General features: G+C 36.2%; 1 protein-coding gene across 1 annotated transcript in view; it reads right to left on the reverse strand.

Annotated features, from left to right (window-relative positions):
- The window catches only part of LOC133332761 (cell adhesion molecule DSCAM-like), a gene marked incomplete at its 3' end in the record, with an annotated part of 49612 nt that extends 23035 nt beyond the window's left edge, over window positions 1–26577 (reverse strand). Inside the window, exons 1-3 of the mRNA XM_061541137.1 lie at window positions 26443–26577; window positions 19837–19958; window positions 19632–19690 (exon numbers count right to left, since the gene is read on the reverse strand). Coding sequence (XP_061397121.1) covers window positions 19632–19690; window positions 19837–19925 — 148 coding nt within the window. The remainder of the gene's footprint in view (window positions 1–19631; window positions 19691–19836; window positions 19959–26442) is intronic.
- Between the last annotated feature and the right edge of the window lie 446 nt (window positions 26578–27023).

Consider the following 27023-nt stretch of genomic DNA (forward strand, 5'->3'; position numbering starts at 1 on the left):
TCCCCATTTTGTTGGCTTCTAGTTTTACTTTGACACGCAGACCGTGAGATGAGTAGCTTAATCACAAATCGATAGAGAACATAAAAAAATGGTTCGCCTCAACCAGATTTTACACATTTTTTTACATTAAAATAGACACAGCTTCTACCAAAATAAAGTTTAGAGGTCAATATCATGAACAGTTTGCAACGACAGATCCATTAACCCAAAACTATTCACTTCTTTTTCATATACTTAAGTAATTTCCGAGTTATAATGGGGTGAACCTCCGCTTCAGCTATGTTAAAAAATTGGCAATATTGCCCATATATATACCTAAGTCTGTTTTTACACGGTCTTTTTGTACACGGTTTTGATATAACACGGTTTGAAAATTGAATATTTTTAATTTTTTACACGATTTTATTCCATTTAGCACGATTTGAAATTTTATGTACTTAAATTTTTTTGTCAAATTTAATTTTTGCGAAGTACGTTCATATCACAAAAACGTATTTATGAAAGAAAAAAGTCTGAAAACATTGATAGTATTGATAGTTTGCGAACACTAGCTTAAAGATTTAAGTGAATTCCCCTTTCGCGCGTACAAACAATTTTTACTGGTCACGGCTTTTTTACACGGCTTCTTTTGGAACCAATCTACCGTGTAAAAACCGACTTAGGTATATATATATATATATGGCTATTATAATTTTCTACATCACCGTCTGTCTACAGACCATTTGTTATTCCATTTATTTTCAAATATTGTTGTCTTACCATTTATCTGTCTTCACTTCATCGTTGTCTTCTTCTTACTCTCCTTAAATCCTCTAATTAATTAAAAAGAAGAAACCCAGTCCGAAAGATGGCAAAGCTTGTTGGTATCACGCCGCGAGTGTAAGGATAACAATTTTGTTTGTTGGGTCAAAAAAAAAAAAAAATGGTGTGAAAAGAAGTTTAATTTCCAACGAGAGGATGTGGCATTGCGTGTTTTTGGGCCTATTCAGTACATTTGCTTTTGTTGTGAAATTGCGTAGATACGGAAGAAGTAGAATTAAAAACGAACCAGCGCACACTTACATACAAACACATTGACAACAAATTGTTAAAGAATGAATTAAAATGTATTGTGAAAAGTTTTTAATTGAAGAAAGTATATGGCGATGTTGTCCTTGTTGTTGTGTTCTTTTTTCACTACATTTTTTCGACATCTCGTTGAACGGAAGACAGTTTATATTGTTGGTTTTTTAAAAGTTAAACGTTTTGTTTAAAAGATGTCATGCAAAGTTTAAAATTGCGTACCATAGCCGTACTCTGTTCGTGTATGATTGTGTGCATGTAAAAAGAAATATATTGATTGGTATCTTGGGATAATAATTAAACGTTTCCCGGGATTTGCTGTGGCAGGAATTTTCAAACATTAAAAAAATAATATTAATTGAGCGCAGCCAGTAAGAAAAGCTCTGTAATATGTACAGTTATGGAAGATTGAAAAAAAAACTTTTGCGATAGTCTCCAGAAAGTTTTCCAATTATTATAACAAAACACCACAAGGGTTGAATAAACGATATAAATAACGATTATGCCCAGAAAACATTATTCTAGAAGAATACATTAGCTTCGAAGATCATGCGGAACTTATTTGAGAGGACTCACCTTGAATGCCATCATATTTTTTACGTGACGACCTGAATACTAGGGCTACTACCTATATTTCCGATCTAATAATACAAAAATTCTCCAATATGAAAGCACCATTTCCAATATTATATATTTCAACATTATATTTCCCTTGAAATATTCGTCGAAAATGGTCGAGTAAAACGACAACTAAAAATGATGTTGGAAGCACCTCTATCATATTATATCATACGGATTTTTCTTTCCAAAACTGATTGTAGGTAATTTTGTATTTCAGGTGTAGACAGGCATAAAGTAATACAATACATGAGAGACATGAACATGCATATCAAAATGAAATGAAAAAACCTATCTCGAACAATTAAAAAGCAAAAATAACATTTCCTATTATCTGGTGAAAATTCCCAAAACAATAAAAAACAAAAATACGAGAAGCTAATAACAACACGTATAACCCATTAGGTACCGGAAGTATGTGACCAATAAGCTTCATTATCAGTTTAAAATATTTGGATGTATAATGTCCTCTGAATATGAGAATTTGAGAATTTACATATTTCTCGCTATTGGGGAAGGTGCAGAAGTATTAGACCTATAGGTTTCATATTTGTACTTCTTTTGGATCAATTGAATTAATTCATACACTATGAGGTAACAGGAACAGTAGGGAAGATTTGAATACATTCTAAATTTATTCCATAGATAAAATATTTCAAATTTATTCCGATTTGAAAAATTAATAAATCCAATGAGTGAAAATCACCTCTAACTCCTAAAGGAAAGACAATAACAAACCATTGGGAAAAGGAAAATAAGTAAAAACGCCGTTAAGTTCGACTTGGTCGAACTTTTTATACCCTGACAACTTTGTGCAGCCCCAAAAGTTTGTAACGCCGCGAAATATTAGTCCTAGACCCACCTTTAAGTATACTGATCGTCATATCTCGACTAGCTGAGTCAATCTAGACATGTGTGTCCGTTCGTCCTTCCGTCTGTCCATTATAATTTGTAAACACGATATAGGTCACAGTTATAGACCAATCTTCACGAAATTTTGCATGTAGGATGGGTTCTGACCAACGAAGACCCCTATTGTTTTTGATAAAGATCGGTTAATATTTAGGGGATGAAATGGACCAAAAACTTTATTTTTGTCGGTTTTTCTGGTCGCTCCATAGGCCGCAATTATGGCCCAAACACCGCGAATTTTTGCATGGAGAAGGGGATCGGGACAAAGAATAAGCATGTCTGTTTTGATAAAGATCGGTTTAATATTTAGCGGGTCAAATGGACCCTGACTTTTGTGTGAAAAATAACAAAATTTGTATTTTATGGCGTATATGTTTGCCCCTGAAGGACCTAAACCCAACAAGTTGATAGTATGTTCAAGATTGATACCAATTATATGGTCGTATGTACTCAGACGTGGGAGTTACACTTAAATATTAACAGTTGCTTACGTATTCAGACATTATTTAGTAATCCAAACCCACACTAGAGGGCGGGAATATAGCGCTGAAAATTTCCATGAAATTCCAGTTATGGTCAAGGACAACGCCTGTAATTTTCGGTGATGATCAGATAATAATTTTGGGATGAAGTGGACCGAAAACTTAACCTTTTGTGTTATTTATTTATTTTTTTTTTTTTTTTGAGTCCATCTATAGGCCACAATTGAAAGCCCAACATCATAACATAACTCACGATAAAGAGAATCTGGGCAAGTACAGCCCTCGTCTACTGAATACTTGTAATCTTTGTTGACCTTTAATCGGGTTTCAAGAGGGTGCAAATAATGCAAAATTAGATTTTCGTGGAAGTTGTGTAGGGCCCCGTTCGACTTTACTGCTCCGCTCACTGGTTTAAAACATTACGCTATATCGAATGAATGCAATAACATCGAAAATTTGTTGGGTCCTATATGTATGCCAGATTCCAAAAGCCCTTTATAGCAAAATACAGCCGCATCGGTGGTAAAATGCGGCTAAAGCCTTCAATATTCGGAAAATTAGTAGGTACCGTTACATGGAGGCTATAACAGAAGGTAAACCCAAATTGAAAATTTTCTTAGAAAGATTTGATTTGAATTAAGGGAACCCCCCCATTCACGATTCATATTTTTTAAGATTTTCAATGGGCTGGTAAATCAATATCAATGCTTGTTAAGGTTTGTAACTTTACACATATAAGATTTAAAATAGAAGAAAAATAATTTACAAAAAAAATTTGTTGTTGTTTTGTTGTTGTTTTTTTGTAATTAAAGAAAAGTCCTTATTTTTGATGGCGGGCATGATAACTCCTCACTGGAACATCGGAATCCGAAAATTCCAACGGTGTTAGAAAGAGTACATGTCTGTCTCTCGTATAAACTTGGATTATTGACTTCGCTCTAAAATTAACAAAATGGCGGACCTTTGAAAAAATATTTTTGGAAAATCGCCAGTTTTTTACCAAAACTCAAGTTAAACAATAAGGAAGATCTTCACCGATTGACTTTATCCTCCTTCATACGATAGCTATACACTCACAGAGAAACGTGTAAAAATTTGAAATCGATTGGGTTATTAGTTTTTGAGTTATCGTGCCCGCCATTCGCAAAAAAATGTTTAGAGAAAAAAGCGTTTAAAGTTTGAGAAGTCCTTCAGCCGTCACTTGATGCTGACACAATAAATCGGATATATCTACAAGAGTTCTTGAGATTTTCATTTGAAAATTTGTAGGGACATTCTTTAATTAGTGTAGATTCGAATTGTATCAACAACATTTTTGACCCCGAGAATGGGGGGGTCCCCTTAAAGTCAATTCGTTTGAAAAACATGCCTTATACCTAATATTGGGGGTACTGTTATATTGTGGCTAGCCTAAAAAAAGGACCAATATATCGCTAGGGGCAGGAGTTATATATTTGCAAAATTTCAAAGTTCTATCTTCAATATGCCCGATCTTATTCTGACAAAAAATATACATCCTTTAGGGGATATCAGGTGAATATTTCGAGGTATTGCAAACGAAATGACAAATTTGAGGCCGATCCCCCATATCGGTTTGGAAAAAAATTACATTTTGGTTTTATATTCAATTTCAACCTACACCAATAAAATTGCGAGTGAAAATCACAACAACTCTTGGAGATATAGCCGATTTATTGTGCCAGCATAAAGGGTGGTTGTTAAACTTTAAGCACGTTCCGTTCCATCAGTTCCAAATGTTAACACGTTATTTTGTACGTAGCTATAGTATTGTCAAGACCTTCCTTATATTCTAACCCGATTTGTGGTCAAAAATAGGGAATTTTTCAAAATTTAAATTTCATATGTCCGCCATTTTGTAGATTTGTTTTCGATGTCACAAAAAGGGTTACAGCCGAGAAGCAACCTTGTTGAGAAAATGACAAACAAATGAAAATAAAAAACAGGAAAACTAAAAACACAAAACTAAAATAAAAAAATGAAACTACAACACAAAACAGCAGAAAGTTTAATTTGAAAAGTTCTTCAAGATGAACAGACGAATGGAGGAGAGCAACACAGAAAATGCACATCCTTCCAACTAGATATCCGGATGGAATGAAATCATGGAGATGGCTAGTCAGAAACGGCGACGTGAAAGATACATATTTTACGTGTATGAAGTAGTCAAAAATATCGAGTTCCGAGAGAAGTGATGTGCCTTTGTTTCCCTAAACTGTAGACGGAGTACGATATTTGATTTTTTCTACATACTCTTTAAAAACTTACTACTTATTGAACAGACGAAATTCTAAAAAAATATTCATACATGTCAAACCTGAATGCGAGTGAGTTCTGTTTTTTTTCAAAATATTTTGTAGTATGCATTTTGGGAATAAGCTAGTCTGTATCCGCACAGCAGTGGCGTAAATATGTATTTCGAAATGTAAATATGAAAACAACGAATACGGTTATATGTTTGAATGGAGATAGGGTTTTGTAATCTTGATTGCAATCTGCTGATGACATCTTTGCAAGTGTGTGTGTGTGTTCACAGGACTGGAAAAGAAAATTCGTTACAACAATGCTGCCCCAAATACCAAATTTTGGAAGGCGGTTATACGAAAATGTAGACGGATCTGTGCTAAATTTCAGATATCTTTCTAAATTATAGAGATTTCTATCATGATTTCTACAGACAGACATGCTAAACTATGAGGGTCTTCGATGGTTACTTCGAGGTATTGCCCAGACTCGGAATAAACATCCGCAGAAGGTTAGAGTTCCGTGGTAGTTGTGTAGGGTATCGTATGGTCGGCCCCGTTCGACTATACTGCTCCGCTCACTGGTTTTAACCTCACTACGTCAAAATTCCTCACACCCGTCGGGACCTTTATGGGAGGCCTATATTATTGATTTGGAAGGCGGTTATACGAAAATGTAGACCGATCTGTGCTAAATTTCAGATATCTTTCTAAATTATAGAGATTTCTATTATGATTTTTACAGACAGACATGCTAAACTATGGGGGTGTTCGATGGTTACTTCGAGGTATTGCAAACGGAATGGCAAGTTTAATATGTATACACTGTTCCGCATCGACACCCCGCAAAGAAAATTAATACTGTGTACAGTTTATCATATCTAGAATAAAATATACATATAGTGAATATAATTTCGTCCAAATAGGCTACTACTCTCCGAATGAGCCATATTTTAGAAATTAAGTACATAATAGATTTATATATAATTGTGAAATAGAATTCGCCCTTTAAGTTAAATTATGCATTCCATCCGATTGGTACGAAATTTACCATAAACTTAAATAAACCGTTCTTGTTAACATACAATGTTCGTCATACTATTAATTAATTAAACCCATTTACTAAAACGTATTTTTGTGTAGGTGGTGGCTTCAGTGATGCGTTCAACAACATTTTTCCACGGATAGTTGCACCACACTGACACCAATTCAGTTGATGAATTGTTTGTCTCGTTTTTATTTCGCATTCACGTTGAGTTGTATAGAATTTGTTATGTTGCGATCTCTTCTAAATCATCCACCATGAGGAGAAGAGCATTTTAAATTTGTCAATCCGTCTGCAACACATCGAAAAATCTACCGAAGCTCCTATAAAGTTTTTGGTTGGTTCTAGGAGCAAGTGACCATATTTTGGTACTTTGGTGGTTTTGATGTGACATTGGGAGTCTTTGGTGGGAAACGACTTTTTCATATCATTTTCGGTAAATTCAAGGGTTTAGCCCAAGAATCCAATCTGAATCGAAAAGATATATAGTACTTCGCTTTTCCGGACAACAATTTACTAAGTCGTATCTCCTATATACACACATGTTCTATTATAGGTGTTTTGATTGTCCAACTCAAAGTTCGGTCCCCGAACTTAACTACTGGTTTACGCATTTATATAAACGTTTTTTTTTTTTTTTGCAATGTCATTTTTCGCTTTGTGTTCATAACCAACAAGGGAAAATAAAATTTAGTGAATTTAAATGGCTCTGCCTGCTGTGAAAGTTTGAGGAAGCAAATCATTCTTCATGGAATAACTCGCAATTCCCTGCATTTTACATATAAGTGGCTATGGCTCGATTATAGGAAAGATGTGGAAGCGACAGAAATATATATTTGATAGATTTTCATTCATGTTTTTCAAATTTTATTTTGAGGATTCGAAAATATTTCATTTTCAAAATAAATATAATTTGCTTGTTTGTTTACATTTTTCTATCAAATGATGTTGACACTAGTATAACTTACAAAAACAAATTTCCATGTGGTTGTTGTTGTTGTTGTAGCAGCTAGTACTGCTGTGTATTTCCAATTTTCTTAATCTGGTTCTGCCTCTAACTCCAAATTCAGAAAGGCTGCGACCTGTACAGGTTGAGTGCAGAGAGAAGATGGGGTTAGGAGAGTGGGCTTGGCTGGGCAGTTAAACAGATGTAGCGTGTCATGTGGTCCGTTACCACATGCCGGGCAGACATTGTCGACCTCTCCATCAATCCGTGCCCAATACGAATTAAGGCGGCTACACCATCCAGATCTCAGTTGTACCAAGACCACTCTAGTTTGTCGAGGTAGCTGCTCTCTACTGCGGCTATCACTGGCGGATGGTCCCCGAGGAGGGTATTCACGCGATATTCTTGAACTGCTTCCTCAACTGCGTCCGTTTGAATACTGTTCAATCCTGCTGGATAGGCCTGATGATCTAGAGGCTCCCTTTTGTACCTCTGGACCTCTCTCTCCAGATCATGGAGATCCTTCCTGACATGCCTGGGTGGTGGGTGCCTATCCATTAGGTAGCGGTTCGGATGGCTGCTCCTATAACACCCAAGCAAGTATTGCATCGACAACATCTTGTTGTGTTGACGCACAGGAAGGATCTTCGTTTCCTCATGCAAGTCCTCAGGCCGGCATTTAGGCAGGATTGAAGATTTTTCCACTGCGTTGCACTAACGTTAGCGGACCATACTGGCGCCGCATTGTTTTTCACAGACCGCCCTATTGCTTTATAAGTCGTTAACAAGGTTTCCTTGTCAGCTCCCCAAGTGCTGCCGGCTAGCGACTTGAGAACCTTGTTTCTGCTCCTGACTTGATCGCAAATAGCTGTAGCATGCGCGGACGACTTGTACAGGCTATCGAATATGACCCCTAGAACCTTGGGGTAATTAGTGGTCGGAATTGTGGACCCCTCGACCTGCACCAGTGTTGCCAATTTAGCACTTTTAGTGCTAGATTTAGCACTTTTTGAACTCGTTTAGCACCAAAAAAATTGATCTACCATCTAGCACTTTTTTTAGCATTTTTAATTTCTTAGGAATGTTTTTTACAAAATTTTGGTTTCAATGCAAAAAATCCCGTTTTTCGATTTCATGTTGAATTTTCGCTATGTTTCACGCGATGGATTTGATTTTCCAATGCTATCCAGCACTATGATATTGTCTGTTGGTAGACTGTTTATTTGCGAAAATGAAAAACCCAATTAAGTTGTACATTTTATGAGAGCGATGTAAAAATAATGAACATGAATTATGTTGGAACTTTCTGAAAACAAGTTTTTTTATTCAGCGGGAATCCCGAATGCCAAGTTATAACCACTTTAGATTACCGAAAAGGCAAGCAAACCCATTTATATTGGGATTGTGCCAGAATAAGGACCAAAATAGAAAAATCCCGGCAAACATATTTTTTTATATTAAAGTCGCTGTTGGGAATGAGATTATGAACCCTTAAAAGTACATAAATGGGACGAAAATTTATAATCTTCATATTTGTACGCAATGTGAAACTACAGTTATTTACCTTAACCAAATTTGGGCATTTTTAGTATTTATATTTTAGTAGGAAGATTTCAAACCCCATCAAAACAAAAAATAGAAAAAAATTAGTCAATTCGGTTACGTGTCCGCGTCCCCAAAATGTCGAATAAAGGGAATGTACTGTGGGGGCTACCCCTAAATATGGACCCATATTAATAATTTCTCATAAAATTGGGGTACCGTTATATGGGGGCTACCCGAAAAAATTTCTTGTGGAGAGATTTGCTACCCAATAAGAACTCAAAGTACTAAATTACAGCCAATTAAGTTAAAACCACCCAATAACTGGAAATTGGGAGGTACCCTTATATGGGAGCAACCAGAAAAAATGGACCTATATTTATAATTTTAAGTAGGGAAATTTGGTACCCAATAAGAACTCAATGTACCAAATTTCAGCGAATTCAGTTGAAAACCGCGCTCATGAACCCTAAACTACTGAAAATTGGGGGGTGCCCTTATATGGGGGCTATCCGAAAATATGGACCCCTATTTATAATTTTTAGTGGAGATATTTGCTACCCAATAAGAACTCAATGTACCAAATTGTCCTCAGACGGACAGACGAACATGACTATATCGTCATAGAATTTAACGGTGATCAAGAATGTATATACTTTATAGGGTCGGAAATGATTATTTCGAAGAGTTACAAACGAAAAACAAAATTAATATACCCTCCATACTATGGTGAAAGGTATAAAAATGTGCCTAAAAGCTTAAAAAAAATATTGGGGTATGGTGTACCCAAAAAGGACCGATATATTCCATTTCCAATATCAAATCTTATAGAAATGGTACCAACGTATGTGCAAAATTCCAAAGCTCTGTCTTCAATATTGCGACCTCAATGCGACGGACATGGCTAAATCGACAACGAATAGCCGTTAAGAATAAATGGGGTTTCTGATTAATATTTCATTATTAAATATTAACAATTTTGTTTAAGAAATTTTAAGCACTTTTTCTGGCACTTTTTTAAATTATTTAGCACTTTCTAGCATTTTTTTCAACAAAATCTAGCATTTTTCCTCAACAAAGTTTTGGCAACACTGACCTGCACATTCAATAATAGCCTCATCTCCGCTGTCCATGTGGTAAACAGTGTGGCCGTTGACTTAGTGGCGGACATTTTCATATTCCTCGACCGGAAAAAATCAGCGATATCCACGAGATAGTGATTCAGCCTCTCGCAAATGTCATCAATTTTAGGTCCTGACGCCATAATCGTGCAATCATCCGCATATGTTACGATCTTTATGCCGTCCGGTGGGCGTGGAATTCCAGAGAGGTAGAGGTTAAACAGTTCCGGAGATATCACCCCTCCTTGGGGAGCAAATACTTCGTGTTCCATGTGGTTGTTGTATCGTTTGTTGCACAACAAAACTGGCTGTTACCTTCTATTATTATACCATGATTCAATATTTTCTTGACAAGCAGAATTTAAATACCCACCACAATGAGACAATCATTGTAAATGGTTGAGATACCTTATGTGGGTATTACAACGTCAACAAAAATCCGATGGGGCTTACAAAAATATTCAACTTCCCCACTATGGCAAAATGTTGTGTGCGGACGTATTTCCCAAATACGTCGAATCCATATCTTAAAGCAAATAATACAAACCGCAAAACAAATTGAATATTTATAAATTTTAGTTTCCATTCGAAATTTCAAATTTCCAGAATGTTTTATTTTTGTTTTCAACAAAATAAAAAAATTAAAAATACGTTCTGTCAAAGTTGAAATTGTTCAAATTGAAATTTTGTACGTTCGACGTATTTCGGTAACATTCATATAAATACATGTGTTTTACTTTTGTGGTGAAAAACGTCGAACGAGCTAGTTGAATTTGAGTTTTGAAATTTTGTACAGCTACTATTCCTAATAAGTTTGGTATTGAAAATATGACACATCTGTCCACCCATATAGTAGTAAAGACCCATTTTCGGTAATGCTTCATCCGCAATGTATTGTGAAAGAAGAATTGTGAAAGAATGCATCTATTTAACGTACTGTATAATCGATACTGAACGACTTGTTTTTTGCGAAACTTGAACTCCGTGGTGGTGGTGCTAGAAACTTCTTTGTAAATAACTTGTAGTAGAGGTCCGATCCTTAGTGAATAATTTAATCAAAAAAAATTTTACATATTTAAGCTAATTTAATTCCATAAGCTTATAAGCGCTTCAGAAAACATTTGAAGTGTTTTAAAAATAAGCTTTTTATATACGTAATGGTAATTTGTTAAATTCTAGATTATTATTTCATAACACAATTTCATTCAATTTGTATTGTGGTATTAAATGAAGTCAAATGTGTAGTTCTTAACGTTTTCACAATGGTCCTTTACAAGTCGATATTGTGAATGTGTAGTTGTGAACTAACCACTGCGTTCTTTACATTCACATCATGGACAGATTCTAAATATGGTCGTTATCAGAGACCATAAAAACCATTCACACAATCATATCGCTCGCACACACATGCATATACACATATGTATATATACACACATATCCGCACAAACAAATAAATAATGTAATAACATTTCCTCGACCACATTCTGCACGGAAACAGAAAAAAGAAAAGAATAATACAATTTATCCATTTCAACAATTGATAATGTGACCATTGTCCGGTACATCACTTACTATATATATGTAAGTAAGTGTATGTGCGGCATTGGAGACGGGGATATGATTGGTATATTTACCCCTGGACAAATCATCGAAATTGACAATAAGTTTTCATTAAAAAAATCAGGTATTTAAGACAAATACAATATCCTCTTAAATATATATCGGAAATAGGAATACAAATATAGGTACACTTATAACGTCAGTACATATCTTGTTAAAAATGAGTCTTAAGCATATTTTATAGAAAAACCAGTACGGAAAGTAGTAAAGTCGGACGGAGCCGACTATATGGTACCCTTCACCACATTGGATATATTCAACAGATAAATAATACCAGACTCGCATTTTTAAAGGACCAGTAAAATGAAATCGGATCAATAAACATGTCATTCTGCAATTCATTACGCTGTGCCAAATTTCGTGCAAATCGAAAGATATATAAGGACTTTGATGCACCATTTACATTAAATCGGACGAAAATATATATGGGAGCTATATCTAAATCTGAACCGATTTTCAGGAAACTTAACACAAGCATCATTCTAGGACAAATTTATTGCGATGTGCCAAATTTCGTGCAAATCAAAAGATATATAGGGACTTTGGTGCACCATTTACATTAAATCGGACGAAAATATATCTGGGAGCTATATCTAAATCTGGACCGATTTTCAGGAAACTTAACACACATTTTTCTAGACCTAATTCAGTACGCTGTGCCAAATTTCGTGCAAACCGAAAGATCTATAGGGACTTTGGTGCACCATTTACATTAAATCGGACGAGAATATATATGGAAGCTATATCTAAATCTGAACCGATTTTCAGGAAACTTAACACACATCATTCTAGAACTAATTTATTACGCTGTGTCAAATTTCGTACAATTCGAAAGATATATAGGGGCTTTGGTGCACCGTTTACATTAAATCGGACGAAAATGTATATGGGAGCTATATCTAAATCTGAACCGATTTTCAGGAAACTTAACACACATCATTCTATACCTAATTTAATACGCTGTGTCAAATTTCGTACAAATTGAAAGATATATAGGGACTTTGCTGCACCGTTTACATTAAATCGGACGAAAATGTATATGGGAGCTATATCCAAATCTGAGCCGATTTTCAGAAAACTTAACACACATCGTTCAAGAGCTAATTCATTACGCTTTGCCAAATTTCGTGCAAATCGAGAGATATATAGGGATTTTGGTGCACCATTTACATTAAATCGGACGAAAACATATTTGGGAGCTATATCTAAATCTGAAATGATTTTTCCCAATTTTTATAGGGTTCGTCCTTGGGCCAAATAAGTGACCTGTGCCAAATTTCATCCAAATCGGATCATAAATGCGACCTGTACTTTGTTCACAAAAATACATGGACGGACGGATGGACAGGCGGACATGCATAAATCGACTCAGAAAGTGATTCTATGCATATTCTCAAAAGGAACCATGGGTCTATCTCAATGATTTTTGCCTGTTACAAACATATGCACAAAGACATAATACCCTGACCACAGTGTGGTGAAGGGTATAAATAGCCCAGCGTCATTGTGCGACAAAATTGAGCAGAAACTAATCACTATTGTGATGAAAGCCCTTTACGAGCATCTTAAGAACCCAGAAGGGCTACTTGGTGATGTTTTTGCTGGTAACTCTGAAATCCATTAAGAAAATGCTTTATATTTTTGTTTGAATCTATTACAGGATAGTTTTGAGATGAAATTTCTTCAGTTAAATTGAATACGGAATATTTTTGTGGAACATATCCTGCTTCTACTTTGAGTTCTAGTGAGTCTTCTTTGAATGTATTTCCTTGAATTAAATATCATAAGACGAGATTTTTTTCGACCTTAAAATATTGTATAAAAATTTCGTCCATAAAATTTTTAATGGGGTCGTAAAATATAAGAAATTGCGCTTGATCTCTTTCCCACTTTTAACCGATCGTTGCTCGGGATACGTCTGTCAGATTAATCTGAAATATCTAACATAAGGAACATGAATACTCTGTATATCTTCTATAGAATATATCGATGTCTTCCACTCTTCTCAGATTGGAATGGAATAGTATATCAATTTCTATAGAGAGAAGGCATTATATTCTTATGGTAATTTTAGACCCTCTTGACTTCCATAGATGATGAGATCTACAGGATATATCTGTGGCTTCCAGTTTCCTATATCGTCTACAGTGCCTTCTATCTCTTAGAAGACTTCCGTGTATTCTATGTATACAAGGCCTTAGTGTCTTCTATCATATAGAACACCTCAGTGTCTTCTATCATGTAGAAGTCCTCAATGTATCCTTGATCGAATAGAAGACTACATTATCCTGCTCTATCGTATAGAAGACCACAGGGTTTTCTATCGCATAAAAGACCTCAGTGTCTTCTATTGTATCGAAGGCCTCAGCGCCTTCTTCTCTCGTATAGAAGGCCTCAGTGTATTCTATCGTATATAATGCCTCAGTGTCTTCTTCTCTCGTATAGAAGATCTCAATGCCTTCCATCGTAAATGGTATGTTTAGTGTTTTATAGAATAATAACTCTCTAGGGAATATAAAAGTACTTTACCGAATTGTTAGATATTTGCATTATCCTTACCGATTGATAGATATCGACCATTTCACTTCACTAAATTTTTCTTTTATGCCAACATCCACAATTAACAGCAATATTTAAAAGATAAACTTTTTTGTTATCGCCCATTAACGACAATTTCCTGTCCTCCAATTGACAAGAAGAACGAAATTCCTCTTGCTTCGAAAATCGTCTGTGTGGCAAGTACTTCAGTTACGAGTAGTCTATCTAATTTTTGGCAATCAGCAATTGTGGTCTTTCATTATTGATTTAATTTCACAGATATCAAGTTTTGGTGTTCGCCTGTATACCAACAATTCATTCGAAGGTCCACCCAACAAAAATAAAAAGAAAAAAATGAAACATGGTGTTGTGCGAATGTGGGGACATATGAAGATAACACATATCTCACATGAAGCTCTCGGGTGGGTGTCTAAATTACTCTAATGATGTGTATGTGTGCCTGAACGTTCGTATATGTTTTTTACAAGGCTTTTAGTTGTTGAAAAGGCAATAAACCATCCCCGACAACTAATCTCAAGTCATTTGTGGCCATTTAAGATTTTCCGCCATTGATATTAAGTCGCATTGCCGTACCATACCGCTCGTTGTGAAATAAATTAGTACTTAGCTTTTATTGCTTTCACAGCAATGATGGCATCAGCCACATCCACTCCTCTGCACTAGCTTAACATTCTAATCCTCCATGTATTAGTTTATGTCATCTAAAATAAAATACTTTATTTTGTGAGAGCGGGGGGTATAAATGGGAACCATAATTAGCAGTAGTTTAAATGAAAACTAAGATTTACATGCGTGATGGAAATATATATATATATATATATATATATATGTATAGAGAGAGAGGTTTACATTTAAAGAATAATGATTAGAGTTGAGGTTTATACGCCACACCGCGCAGTACTATAGGGTATTATGTATGTTTTGGGGGAAAGAAATTAGACACAGTTACATATGTATACAAAGATACTACTACTATTCAAATCGATTTAAGCATGTCCATGCGTTCGACTGTTGACTAACGATTTTAAGCAAAGAGCAGGTCGCAATTATTTTTTCCAATTGTAACTAAATTTTGTGGAACATTTTTTTTTGCCAAGGATTATCTAAAAATAAATTTGATATAAAAAAACTTGTGATAAAGCATATTTAAGACCCCTACATAAGTTTAAGAATATATCTACGTATTCGATAAGAAGAGCTCCAGGCCTTCGATAAGAAGAGCACCGATAAGAAAAGTTCAATGTCTTCAATAATAATACATCCAGACCTTCGGTAAGAAAACCTGCAGCTCTTGTATAAGAAGACCACCAGTTGCTCTATAAGAAGACCTCCAGCTCTTCTATAAGAAGACCTCCAGCTCTTCTATAAGATGAACTCCAGCTCTTCTATAAGAATACCTCCAGCTCTTCTATAAGAATACCTCCAGCTCTTCTATAAGAAGACCTCCAGCTCTTCTATAAGAATACCTCCAGCTCTTCTACAAGAAGACCTCCAGCTCTTCTATAAGAAGACCTCCAGCTCTTCTATAAGAAGACCTCCAGCTCTTCTATAAGAAGACCTCCAGCTCTTCTATAAGAAGACCTCCAGCTCTTCTATAAGAAGACCTCCAGCTCTTCTATAAGAAGACCTCCAGCTCTTCTATAAGACCTCCATCTATTCTATAAGAAGACCTCCAGCTCTTCTATAAGAAGACCTCCAGCTCTTCTATAAGAAGACCTCCAGCTCTTCTATAAGAAGACCTCCAGCTCTTCTATAAGAAGACCTCCAGCTCTTCTATAAGAAGACCTCCAGCTCTTCTATAAGAAGACCTCCAGCTCTTCTATAAGAAGACCTCCAGCTCTTCTATAAGAAGACCTCCAGCTCTTCTATAAGAAGACCTCCAGCTCTTCTATAAGAAGACCTCCAGCTCTTCTATAAGAAGACCTCCAGCTCTTCTATAAGAAGACCTCCAGCTCTTCTATAAGAAGACCTCCAGCTCTTCTATAAGAAGACCTCCAGCTCTTCTATAAGAAGACCTCCAGCTCTTCTATAAGAAGACCTCCAGAAGACCTCCAGCTCTTCTATAAGAAGACCTCCAGCTCTTCTATAAGAAGACCTCCAGCTCTTCTATAAGAAGACCTCCAGCTCTTCTATAAGAAGACCTCCAGCTCTTCTATAAGAAGACCTCCAGCTCTTCTATAAGAAGACCTCCAGCTCTTCTATAAGAAGACCTCCAGCTCTTCTATAAGAAGACCTCCAGCTCTTCTATAAGAGGACCTCCAGCTCTTCTATAAGAAGACCTCCAGCTCTTCTATAAGAAGATCTCCAACTCTTCTATAAGAAGACCTCCAGCTCTTCTATAAGAAGACCTCCAGCTCTTCTATAAGAAGACCTCCAGCTCTTCTATAAGAAGACCTCCAGCTCTTCTATAAGAAGACCTCCAGCTCTTCTATAAGAAGACCTCCAACTCTTCTATAAGAAGACCTCCAGCTCTTCTATAAGAAGACCTCCAGCTCTTCTATAAGAAGACCTCCAGCTCTTCTATAAGAAGACCTCCAGCTCTTCTATAAGAAGACCTCCAGCTCTTCTATAAGAAGACCTCCAGCTCTTCTATAAGAAGACCTCCAGCTCTTCTATAAGAAGACCTCCAGCTTTCTATAAGAAGACCTCCAGCTTTCTATAAGAAGACCTCCAGCTCTTCTATAAGAAGACCTCCAGCTCTTCTATAAGAAGACCTCCAGCTCTTCTATAAGAAGACCTCCAGCTCTTCTATAAGAAGACCTCCAGCTCTTCTATAAGAAGACCTCCAGCTCTTCTATAAGAAGACCTCCAGCTCTTCTATAAGAAGACCTCCAGCTCTTCTATAAGAAGACCTCCAGCTCTTCTATAAGAAGACCTCCAGCTCTTCTATAAGAAGACCTCCAGCTCTTCTATAAGAAGACCTCCAGCTCTTCTATAAGAAGACCTCCAGCTCTTCTATAAGAAGACCTCCAGCTCTTTTATAAGAAGACCTCCAGCTCTTCTATAAGAAGACCTCCAGCTCTTCTATAAGAAGACCTCCAGCTCTTCTATAAGAAGACCTCCAGCTCTTCTATAAGAAGACCTCCAGCTCTTCTATAAGAAGACCTCCAGCTCTTCTATAAGAAGACCTCCAGCTCTTCAAAAGGAGACCTCCAGATCTTCTATAAGAAGACCTCCAGCTCTTCTATAAGAAGACCTCCAGCTCTTCTATAAGAAGACCTCCAGCTCTTCTATAAGAAGACCTCCAGATCTTCTATAAGAAGACCTCCAGCTCTTCTATAAGAAGACCTCCAGCTCTTCTATAAGAAGACCTCCAACTCTACTATAAGAAGACCTCCAACTCTACTATAAGAAGACCTCCAGCTCTTCAAAAGGAGACCTCCAGATCTTCTATAAGAAGACCTCCAGATCTTCTATAAGAAGACCTCCAGCTCTTCTATAAGAAGACCTCCAACTCTACTATAAGAAGACCTCCAGCTCTTCAAAAGGAGACCTCCAGATCTTCTATAAGAAGACCTCCAGCTCTTCTATAAGAAGACCTCCAACTCTACTATAAGAAGACCTCCAGCTCTTCAAAAGGAGACCTCCAGATCTTCTATAAGAAGACCTCCAGATCTTCTATAAGAATACCTGCAGCTCTTATATAAGAAGACCTCCAGCTCTTCTATAAGGAGACCTCCAGATCTTCTATAAGAAGACCTGCAGCTCTTATATAAGAAGACCTCCAGCTCTGCTATAAGAATACCTCCAGCTCTTCTATAAGAAGACCTCCAGCTCTTCTATAAGAAGACCTCCAACTCTACTATAAGAAGACCTCCAGCTCTTCAAAAGGAGACCTCCAGATCTTCTATAAGAAGACCTCCAGATCTTCTATAAGAAGACCTCCAGCTCTTCTATAAAAAGACCTCCAACTCTACTATAAGAAGACCTCCAGCTCTTCAAAAGGAGACCTCCAAATCTTCTATAAGAAGACATCCAGCTCTTCTATAAGAAGACCTCCAGCTCTTCAAAAGGAGACCTCCAGCTCTTCAAAAGGAGACCTCCAGATCTTCTATAAGAAGACCTCCAGCTCTTCTATAAGAAGACCTCCAACTCTACTATAAGAAGACCTCCAGCTCTTCAAAAGGAGACCTCCAGATCTTCTATAAGAAGACCTCCAGCTCTTCTATAAGAAGACCTCCAGCTCTTCTATAAGAAGACCTCCAACTCTACTATAAGAAGACCTCCAACTCTACTATAAGAAGACCTCCAACTCTACTATAAGAAGACCTCCAGATCTTCTATAAGAAGACCTCCAGCTCTTCTATAAGAAGACCTCCAGCTCTTCTATAAGAAGACCTCCAGCTCTTCTGTAAGAAGACCTCCGGCTCTTCTGTAAGAAGACCTCCGGCTCTTCTATAAGAAGACCTCCGGCTCTTCTATAAGAAGACCTCCAGCTCTTCTATAAGAAGACCTCCAGCTCTTAGATAAGAAGAGCTCCAGCTACTATATAAGAAGACCTCCAGATCTTCTATAAGAAGACCTCCAGATCTTCTATAAGAAGACCTCCAGCTCTTCTATAAGGAGATCTCCAGATCTTCTATAAGAAGACCTGCAGCTCTTATATAAGAAGACCTCCAGCTCTGCTATAAGAATACCTCCAGCTCTTCTATAAGAAGACCTCCAGCTCTTCTATAAGAAGACCTTCAGCTCTTCTATAAGGAGACCTCCAGCTTTTCTATAAGAATGCATCCAGAATATATATTAGTTTGTTGTGAAATTTGGCAACCAATCCTATGTATTGTTCGCGAACAATTGATCTATCCCTATGGGTCGAAGCAAAGCAGCTGTGGTCGACCCAAGACGCGCGATATCTGAGAAAAAAATTCGTGGAAAAGCACATGGACGCAAATGGTATTCTGTTTATTGTAAAAACTGGTTATGTAGCGGCTCTTCCGCCTAGGTAACATGGATCGGATTAATTCGAAAAACGAAACGTTGCCACATTAATAGTTTTACTAAAGAAACATGCGCATTGGCTACGAAGTGCTATCACGAATAACGTATGTTGCATTCCCCTCGTTGTCGAAGACCTACCCTGTATATAATATTGATTTTTTATCGGAATCATAGATCCATGCATATAAGTGCCCTTATCTGGTACCAACGAGAACCACTTTTACGGCCAGGCGTCCATCCGATATCCTATGTGTGTTAGTGGAAAATGCCCAAAGAAGCTTCTATCTCACGGTATATCTCAATATGATCTTGTACTATCAGCTCATGCACGGCGTCAGTGTTCTTTGATCGAATTGTGACACATCGAAATAATTTATAATTAGATTTGTGTCAGACTTAGTTTCATATATATCCTTGAGGCCTTTGCATTTTCATCACCATGGCAAACATTTCAAATTCCCTTAAACATAAATACTTAACCGAATCGCTTGATTGAAAATATTAAAACAATATTAAACTTACCGCCTTTAACGTGAACTTCACGACTTAGAACTGTGCCGACCAAGTTTCTCAATTTGCATCTGTAAGAAGAGGTACAAAAGAAAAACAGAATAATGTAGATGACATGGTTCACCAGAGAATTTATCGCCACGAATAAAAAAACTAAAAAAGTACAACAGCAACAAAAAACTAATTTAAAAAGTGTACACAACAGGAACCAACTTACCTATATACACTGGAATGAACTTCATGGCGAAACTTTTCCGCAGTGAATGGATAAAACATCAGACTACCATTTGTTGTTTGTACCACCATATCCTGTTGGGGTGGTATGGGCGTCCACTCTACCTGCAAATAGGAAATAGTGCGGCGAAGGTTATTAGAAGTTTTTTTTTTTATTAATGTTAGCTTTTGTTTTTGGGTCGATTTTAAAACACCTGAATGTAAAATTAAAAATATTTACTTTTTTGGGGGACTCGTTTAATTAAAATAATTGATGGTAATTCCTTCTACTGGAAATTCCAACTGTATTTACATTTTAATATAGAATGGGAGACAATGCGACTGGATAAAGAAGGAGGTGAACTAAAGTAGAGACTTGTAATGTTAGACAAATTTATCCAAATATGGGCAATATTGCCAATTGTTTAATACTCCATTTTCATCCGTGGTACAAAAGTTCGGAATTTACGATAAAATTGTGGGTGCAGTCAGATTTGATATATGCGATATATAAGGGAAGCCCCCCCCCCCCCCCCATTCTCGATTTTTTATTATTAAGATTTTAAATGGCCTGGTAAATGAATACCAATGCATGTTAAGCTTTGTAACTTTGCACATATATATTTGAAGATTTAAAAAGGAAGAAAAATAATATACAAAAAATTTTGTTGTAGTTTTTTGTTATCAAAGAAATGTCATTATTTTTGATGGCGGGCATGATAATCCTAAAATACTAACGGTGTTAGAAAGAGTACTTCACTCTAAAATTAACAGAATGGCGGACCTTTAAAAAATATTTTCGGAAAATCGCTAATTTTTGAACAAAAACCAAGTTTAAAAATATGGAAGATCTTCACTTTGAAATCAATTGGGTTATTAGCTTTTGAGTTATCGTGCCCGCCATTCGCAAAAACGCTGTTTGGAGAAAACGCGTTTAAAGTTTGAGAAGCCCTCTTGCTGTCACCTGATGCTGACACAAAAAATCCGCTATATCTTCAAAAATTGTTGAGATTTTCACTTGAAAATTTATGGGGACATTCCTGAGAATGGGTGGGGTGCCCTTAAGTCATTAAAGTGATGTGACAAATTTCACAGCAATCTATGCTAATAAATAACCAGTAAGGAAAATAGTAATGTCGGACGGGGCCGACTATATGATACCCTTCACCACGTTGGGTATATTCAACAGAGGACCATTAACACGAAAACATAAACATGTCATTCTCCAACCTATACTATTTTTTCATTTGGTCAGATATAGGGTTGCTTCTTACAATGGGACAAAATTATGTAAATATATATACATAAGCTATATAAAAATCTGAACCGATTTCAATGATACTTGCGAGAGATTAACTTATATTAACTACAGTTCATTTAAAAAAAAATGTGTGGCAATCAGACAAACGGTGGGTCTTTAGTGCACCATTTACATTAAATCGGACAAAAATATATATGGGAGCGATATCTAAATCGACCGACCGATTTTCAGGAAACAGGAAACACACAGCATTCTAGACCTATTTCATTACGGTATGCCAAATTTCGTGCAAATCGAAAGATATATAGGGACATTGGTACACCATTTACATTAAATCGGACGAAAATATATATGGAAGCTACATCTAAATCCATTTACATTAAATCGGATGAAAATATGTATAGGAGCTATATATAAATCTGGACCGATATTCAGGAAACTCAACACGCATCGTTCCCGACCTAACTCATTACGCTATGCCAAATTTCGTGCAAATCGAAATATATATAGGGACTTTGGTACACCATTTACATTAAATCGGACGAAAATATATATGGGAGCTGTATGTAAATCTGGACCGATTTTCAGGAAACTTGACACACATCATTCTAGACCTAATTGATTACGCTCTGGCAAATTTCGTGCAAATCGAAAGATATATAGGGACCTTTGTTCACTATTTACTTTAAATCGGACAAAAATATATATGGGAGCTATATCTAAATCTGAGCCGATTTTCAGGAAACTTAACACACATCATTTTAGACCTAATTCAGTACGCTGTGCCAAATTTCGCGCAAAACGAAAGATATATAGGGACTTTGGTACACAATTTACCTTAAATCGGATGAAAATATATATGGGAGCTATATCTAAATCTGAACCGATTTTTCTCAATTTCAATAGGGTTCGTCCTTGGGCCTTTTTTCTCCAACAAGTTTAGAAGTTTTTATCAGTTCTAGGAGATATATGCAAAAGTAACATATATTCTTGAAAATAATGGCGATAATATTGAAAAAAAATGGCCTTTGCTATATTTATTACATTTCATACAGGTATGTGACGTTTTCGATGTTAACTCGCACCATCCCTGACTGCTATATTTGCTACAATTTGAATTTGGAGGAATGTATGGAACTGGAATTCTGAAAGTTGAAATTAACATTACCGTCGGAGTGCAATGGTGATGGTTGAACTTATAGAGGTGAAATAAATGTATACCTTGCTTATAAGAATACATGGTCCGTCATATGTAATTCGAATATGAATATATAAACGAGGTCTGGAAAAAGCCCGTTAGTACCGTATATTCGATTTTTGCATATTTACATCCTCCACCATAAAGTGGAGAGTGTATTAAATTGCTTATTCCGTTTGCAACACCCTGAAATATTCACCGTCTGTTGAAATCACGATATAGATCACAATATTTATGATAGTTGAAATTTTGCAGAGACATTGCTAATACTCCTAGGATGTTTAGTATTGCAAATTGTATAAATCGGACCATCTTTTGGGCGTAGCATCCATATAACGGTGCCCCCTAATATTATGTAGTTTGTGAATTTTGGACACGTTTTCCAACCGAATTGGCTGTAATTTAGCATTTTGGGTTCCCATTAACCCGAGCTGTGCTAGCGTGACCATATGGTCACACTCATAAGAGATCAATAAATCATTTGGTGTGAACTATCGACTCAAAATTCGAAAAAAAAATAATTACAGCACTATTTGGGTTAAGGGGACCCACCACACTCTGGTACAGGGTATTATGTCTTTGTTCATATGTTTGTACAGACAAAAGAAATCGAGGTAGACCCATGGTTCCTTTTGAAAATATGCATAGAATCACTTTCTGCGTCGATTTACGCATGTCCGTCTGTCCGTCCGTCCATGTTTTTTTGTGAACAAAGTACAGGTCTCATTTATGATCCCATTTGGATGAAATTTGGCACATTTCACTTATTTGGCCCAAGGGCGATCTCTATTGAAATTGGAGAAAATCGGTTCAAATTTAGATATAGCTCCCATATATGGTTTTGTCCGATTTTATGAAAATGGTGCACCAAACTCTCAATATATTTCCGATTGAAACAAAATGTTGCCCAGATTACTGAATTAGGTCCAGATTGGTGTCTGCGAAGTTTTGTAAAAATCGGTTCAGATTTAGATATAGCTCCCAAATGTACCAAACTCTCAATATTTGTCCGATTGGGAAACAATTTTGCACAGAGTTCTGAATAAGGTCCGGACTGATATCTGCGAAGTTTTGTTAAAATCGGTTCAGATTTAGATATAGCTCCTATGTGTAGTTTCGTCCGATTTTTTGTAAATGATGCACCAAACTCCCAATATAGATTCGATTGAGACAAAGTTTTGCACAGAGTACTGAAGTAGGTGCAGACTGATGTCTGCAAAGTTTTGTTAAAATCGGTTCCGATTTAGATATAGCTCCCATATATAGTTTCGTCCGGCTTTTTTGCGAATAATGCACCAAAATCCCAATATTTGTCCGATTGAAACAAAATTTTGTACAGAGTAATGAATTAGACCCAGACTGATGTCTGCAAAGTTTTTTTTAAATTGGTTCCGATTTAGATATAGCTCCCAAATGTACCAAACTCTCAATATTTGTCCGATTGGGAAACAATTTTGCACAGAGTTCTGAATAAGGTTCTGACTGATATCTGCGAAGTTTTGTATGTAATTTCGTCCGATTTTTTGTAAATGATGCACCAAACTCCCAATATTGATTCGATTAAGACAAAATTTTGCACAGAGTACTGAATTAGGTGCAGACTGATGTGTACAAAAATTTTGAATGATACACTAAACTCACAATATTTGACCGATTGACCAAAATCTTGCAAAGCGAATGCAATTGAGGAAAAAATGGTGTGTGATAAGGTTTCAACAAACCTTATCACACACCATCGGTTCAGATTTTTATATAGATCTTATATATATTTTCGTTCGATTTTATGTAGGGCCTATGTTTGTCCGATTTACACGAAATTTGACAGAGGGTATTCAATTGAATTTAGATTGATAACAAACAAATGGTGTATTCAATATAAATGGTACACCAACGAAGCCAAGTCTTCCCCTTTTGACGTGCAATTTTTCATTGATTTCAGAATGGTATGTGAATGGGTTCAATTGGTTGATTGCATCCCAATGGTCGTCCAAAGATTCTATGTCTGTTCTATCTACAGGATTTTGTAGATATTAACATCTCTTGTATGTAACCAAAGTTGTGAAGGGTATCACATAGTCGGTTTAAATTGGTTTGTGGAAAAAAATATGCGATTTTCCAAAAAAAATATGTTTTCAAAGGTCTGCCATTTTGTTGATTTTTGAGTGAAGTCATACGACAGTCAGACATGTACTCTTTCTAACACCGTTGGAATTTTCGGATTCCGATGTTCCAGTGAGGAGTTATCATACCGCCATCAAAAATAAGGACTTTTCTTTAATCCCATAAAACAACAACAAAACAGTAACACGTTTAAGGGTAGCCAGGATTCAGGATTTCCCATCAAATTGGTATCACCATATATCCGCAAAAATTGTAAATATTCACCCATGTGTATTTTGAGAATTTTAAAATTGTTGAAACGAATTTGGCTGCAATTTGGTATTCTGTGTTCTCATTGGCTGTCAAATCTCCCTACCAAAAAATATCAATATTTATTTCCGTTTTATTATAGTCACATATAACGGTAGCCCCACTTTTAGAAATTTTGAAAATTAAATCATATTTATACCCTTCACCACACTGTCGTACAGGGTATTATGGCTTTGTGCATATGTTTGTAACAGGCAAAAGGAAACGAGATAGACACATGGTTCCTTTTTAGAATGGTAGCTCCCATATATATTTTCGTCCTATTTTATGTAATTGGTGCACCAAAGTCCCTATATATCTTTCGATTTTCACGAATTTTGGTATAGGATACTGAATTAAGTCTGAAATGATGTTGCTAAGCTTCTTGAAAAGATCCATAGCTAGGCCGATTGACACAACGAACTGATGTAATATAAATTAGTCTCTGGCAAGTTTCCCTGAAATCGGTTCAGATATATTCTACAAAGTGGTGAAGGGTATCATATAGTCGGCCCAGTCCGACTTTACTTCTTTCCTTACTGGTTTTCTCTCGTGTTTTTCGGTATGTTCAAGGTCATATATAATATATATTATGGTTGTCATCCCCATGGTAGAGGGTATAAAAATTTTGACCGGGCAGAAGCTTACATCGTGGTTGTTTTGCTTCTTTCCTTGTGTACCTGCTTTGCACAACATAATTTTCCATTTACGAATTATAAATTAATAATTAGGTCTTTGCTTTTATCTAAATTGCCAAGAGTTTTATATTTTAGTTTTTCCCCCACTAGATTGATGACACTTTGTACTTTAGCTTCATTATAAATTCCTTTATCTGGGTAACAGTTATTGTTACCGTAAGCGTTTGTTGTTAACCACAAATACACTTTGAATAATAAACTTTGTAACAACCAAATATTATTACGTTGCTTATATTCCTGGCCTTGACCATTAAATATGAACGATCTAATTAAAAAGTCAGTCATTGTGTGATAGAGGATTTATCTGAGCACAATTTTACACAACGTCGAAGTTTTTTTTTATATAACAACCAACATCAAACGTAAATGTAAGATAATTGCACTAACAGTAATTTAAAATATGTTTCGTAGATTCTAAGCAATGTTAATCATGAATTATAAATAAATGTATAATTAAATTATATTAAATTTGTTGCATGCGATTATGTACAAATTCAAACTGGGTATGGGTTTGTGAAAGAGGACTTACGTTGAGAACGCAAAAACACGACTAGAGGTAACCCAAAAATTCGGAATCTCTATATTCTCCACTTTTAAGACTCTTGAGAAAATTCGAAACCGACCCGACCACTTTATGAGAAAATGTTCTTGGCTTTCAAAACTACAGCTGACTGAAAAATTAAAGCCAATGGTCAATTTGAAGCGACGCAAGATGTCATGTTCAAATTGAAATTATTCGACCTTATTCCAAGTTTTGTGTATACATACCTCAGGCGGCGGGCTGGGTTTGTGAAAGAGGACTTATGTTGAAAACGCAAAAACACGACTAGAGGTAACCCAAAAATTCGGAATCTCTATATTCTCCACTTTTAAGACTCTTGAGAAAATTCGAAACCGACCCGACCACTTTATGAGAAAATGTTCTTGGCTTTCAAAACTACAGCTGACTGAAAAATTAAAGCCAATGGTCAATTTGAAGCGACGCAAGATGTCATGTTCAAATTGAAATTATTCGACCTTATTCCAAGTTTTGTGTATACATACCTCAGGTGGCGGGCTGCCATGGCCAGAACATTCAATGAGACCACCGGAATTATTAGAGAATTCCACGCGATGTGCTGGCTCGTGAAGGAATACTGGGCCTTGTAAATCCAATCCGTTGACTGTGACATACCAATGAACTGTAAAAAAAATATGAAAACAAATAAAGGTTATTACAATGTAGTTGTAAAAGTAATACTAATAAATATTTTCAATTTAGAGTTAGACGTCAAGAGTGACGATGTGATTCTAGCCTTGGATATGTTGATTAATTGCAGTATTTAAAAAATAAAGGATATTCTACAAAATATTAGTTCATAAATTTTCAAATAAAACAGTGAGCGGAGCAGTATAGTCGGACGGACAAAACATCCACTTTCTGAGCTTGGGCAATACTTCGCGATACTTGCATCCCCTTGACCGACTAGAGGTAAACAAATATTATTATTACTAATATTCAGTACAGCCCTTCTAATTACTTGTCCAGATTTCCTTCACGGTGGGCTGTGTTGTGATGTTCGTCTTTCAATTGTGGCCTATAGATCGACTCGAAAAAAACAGAAAAATATTAAGTTTCGGTCCAC

This window comes from Musca vetustissima, unplaced genomic scaffold (genome assembly GCF_032173495.1).
Source record: "Musca vetustissima isolate MV318-11 ecotype Yass unplaced genomic scaffold, APGP_CSIRO_Mvet_v1 utg85593, whole genome shotgun sequence".
Lineage (NCBI taxonomy): Eukaryota > Metazoa > Arthropoda > Insecta > Diptera > Muscidae > Musca > Musca vetustissima.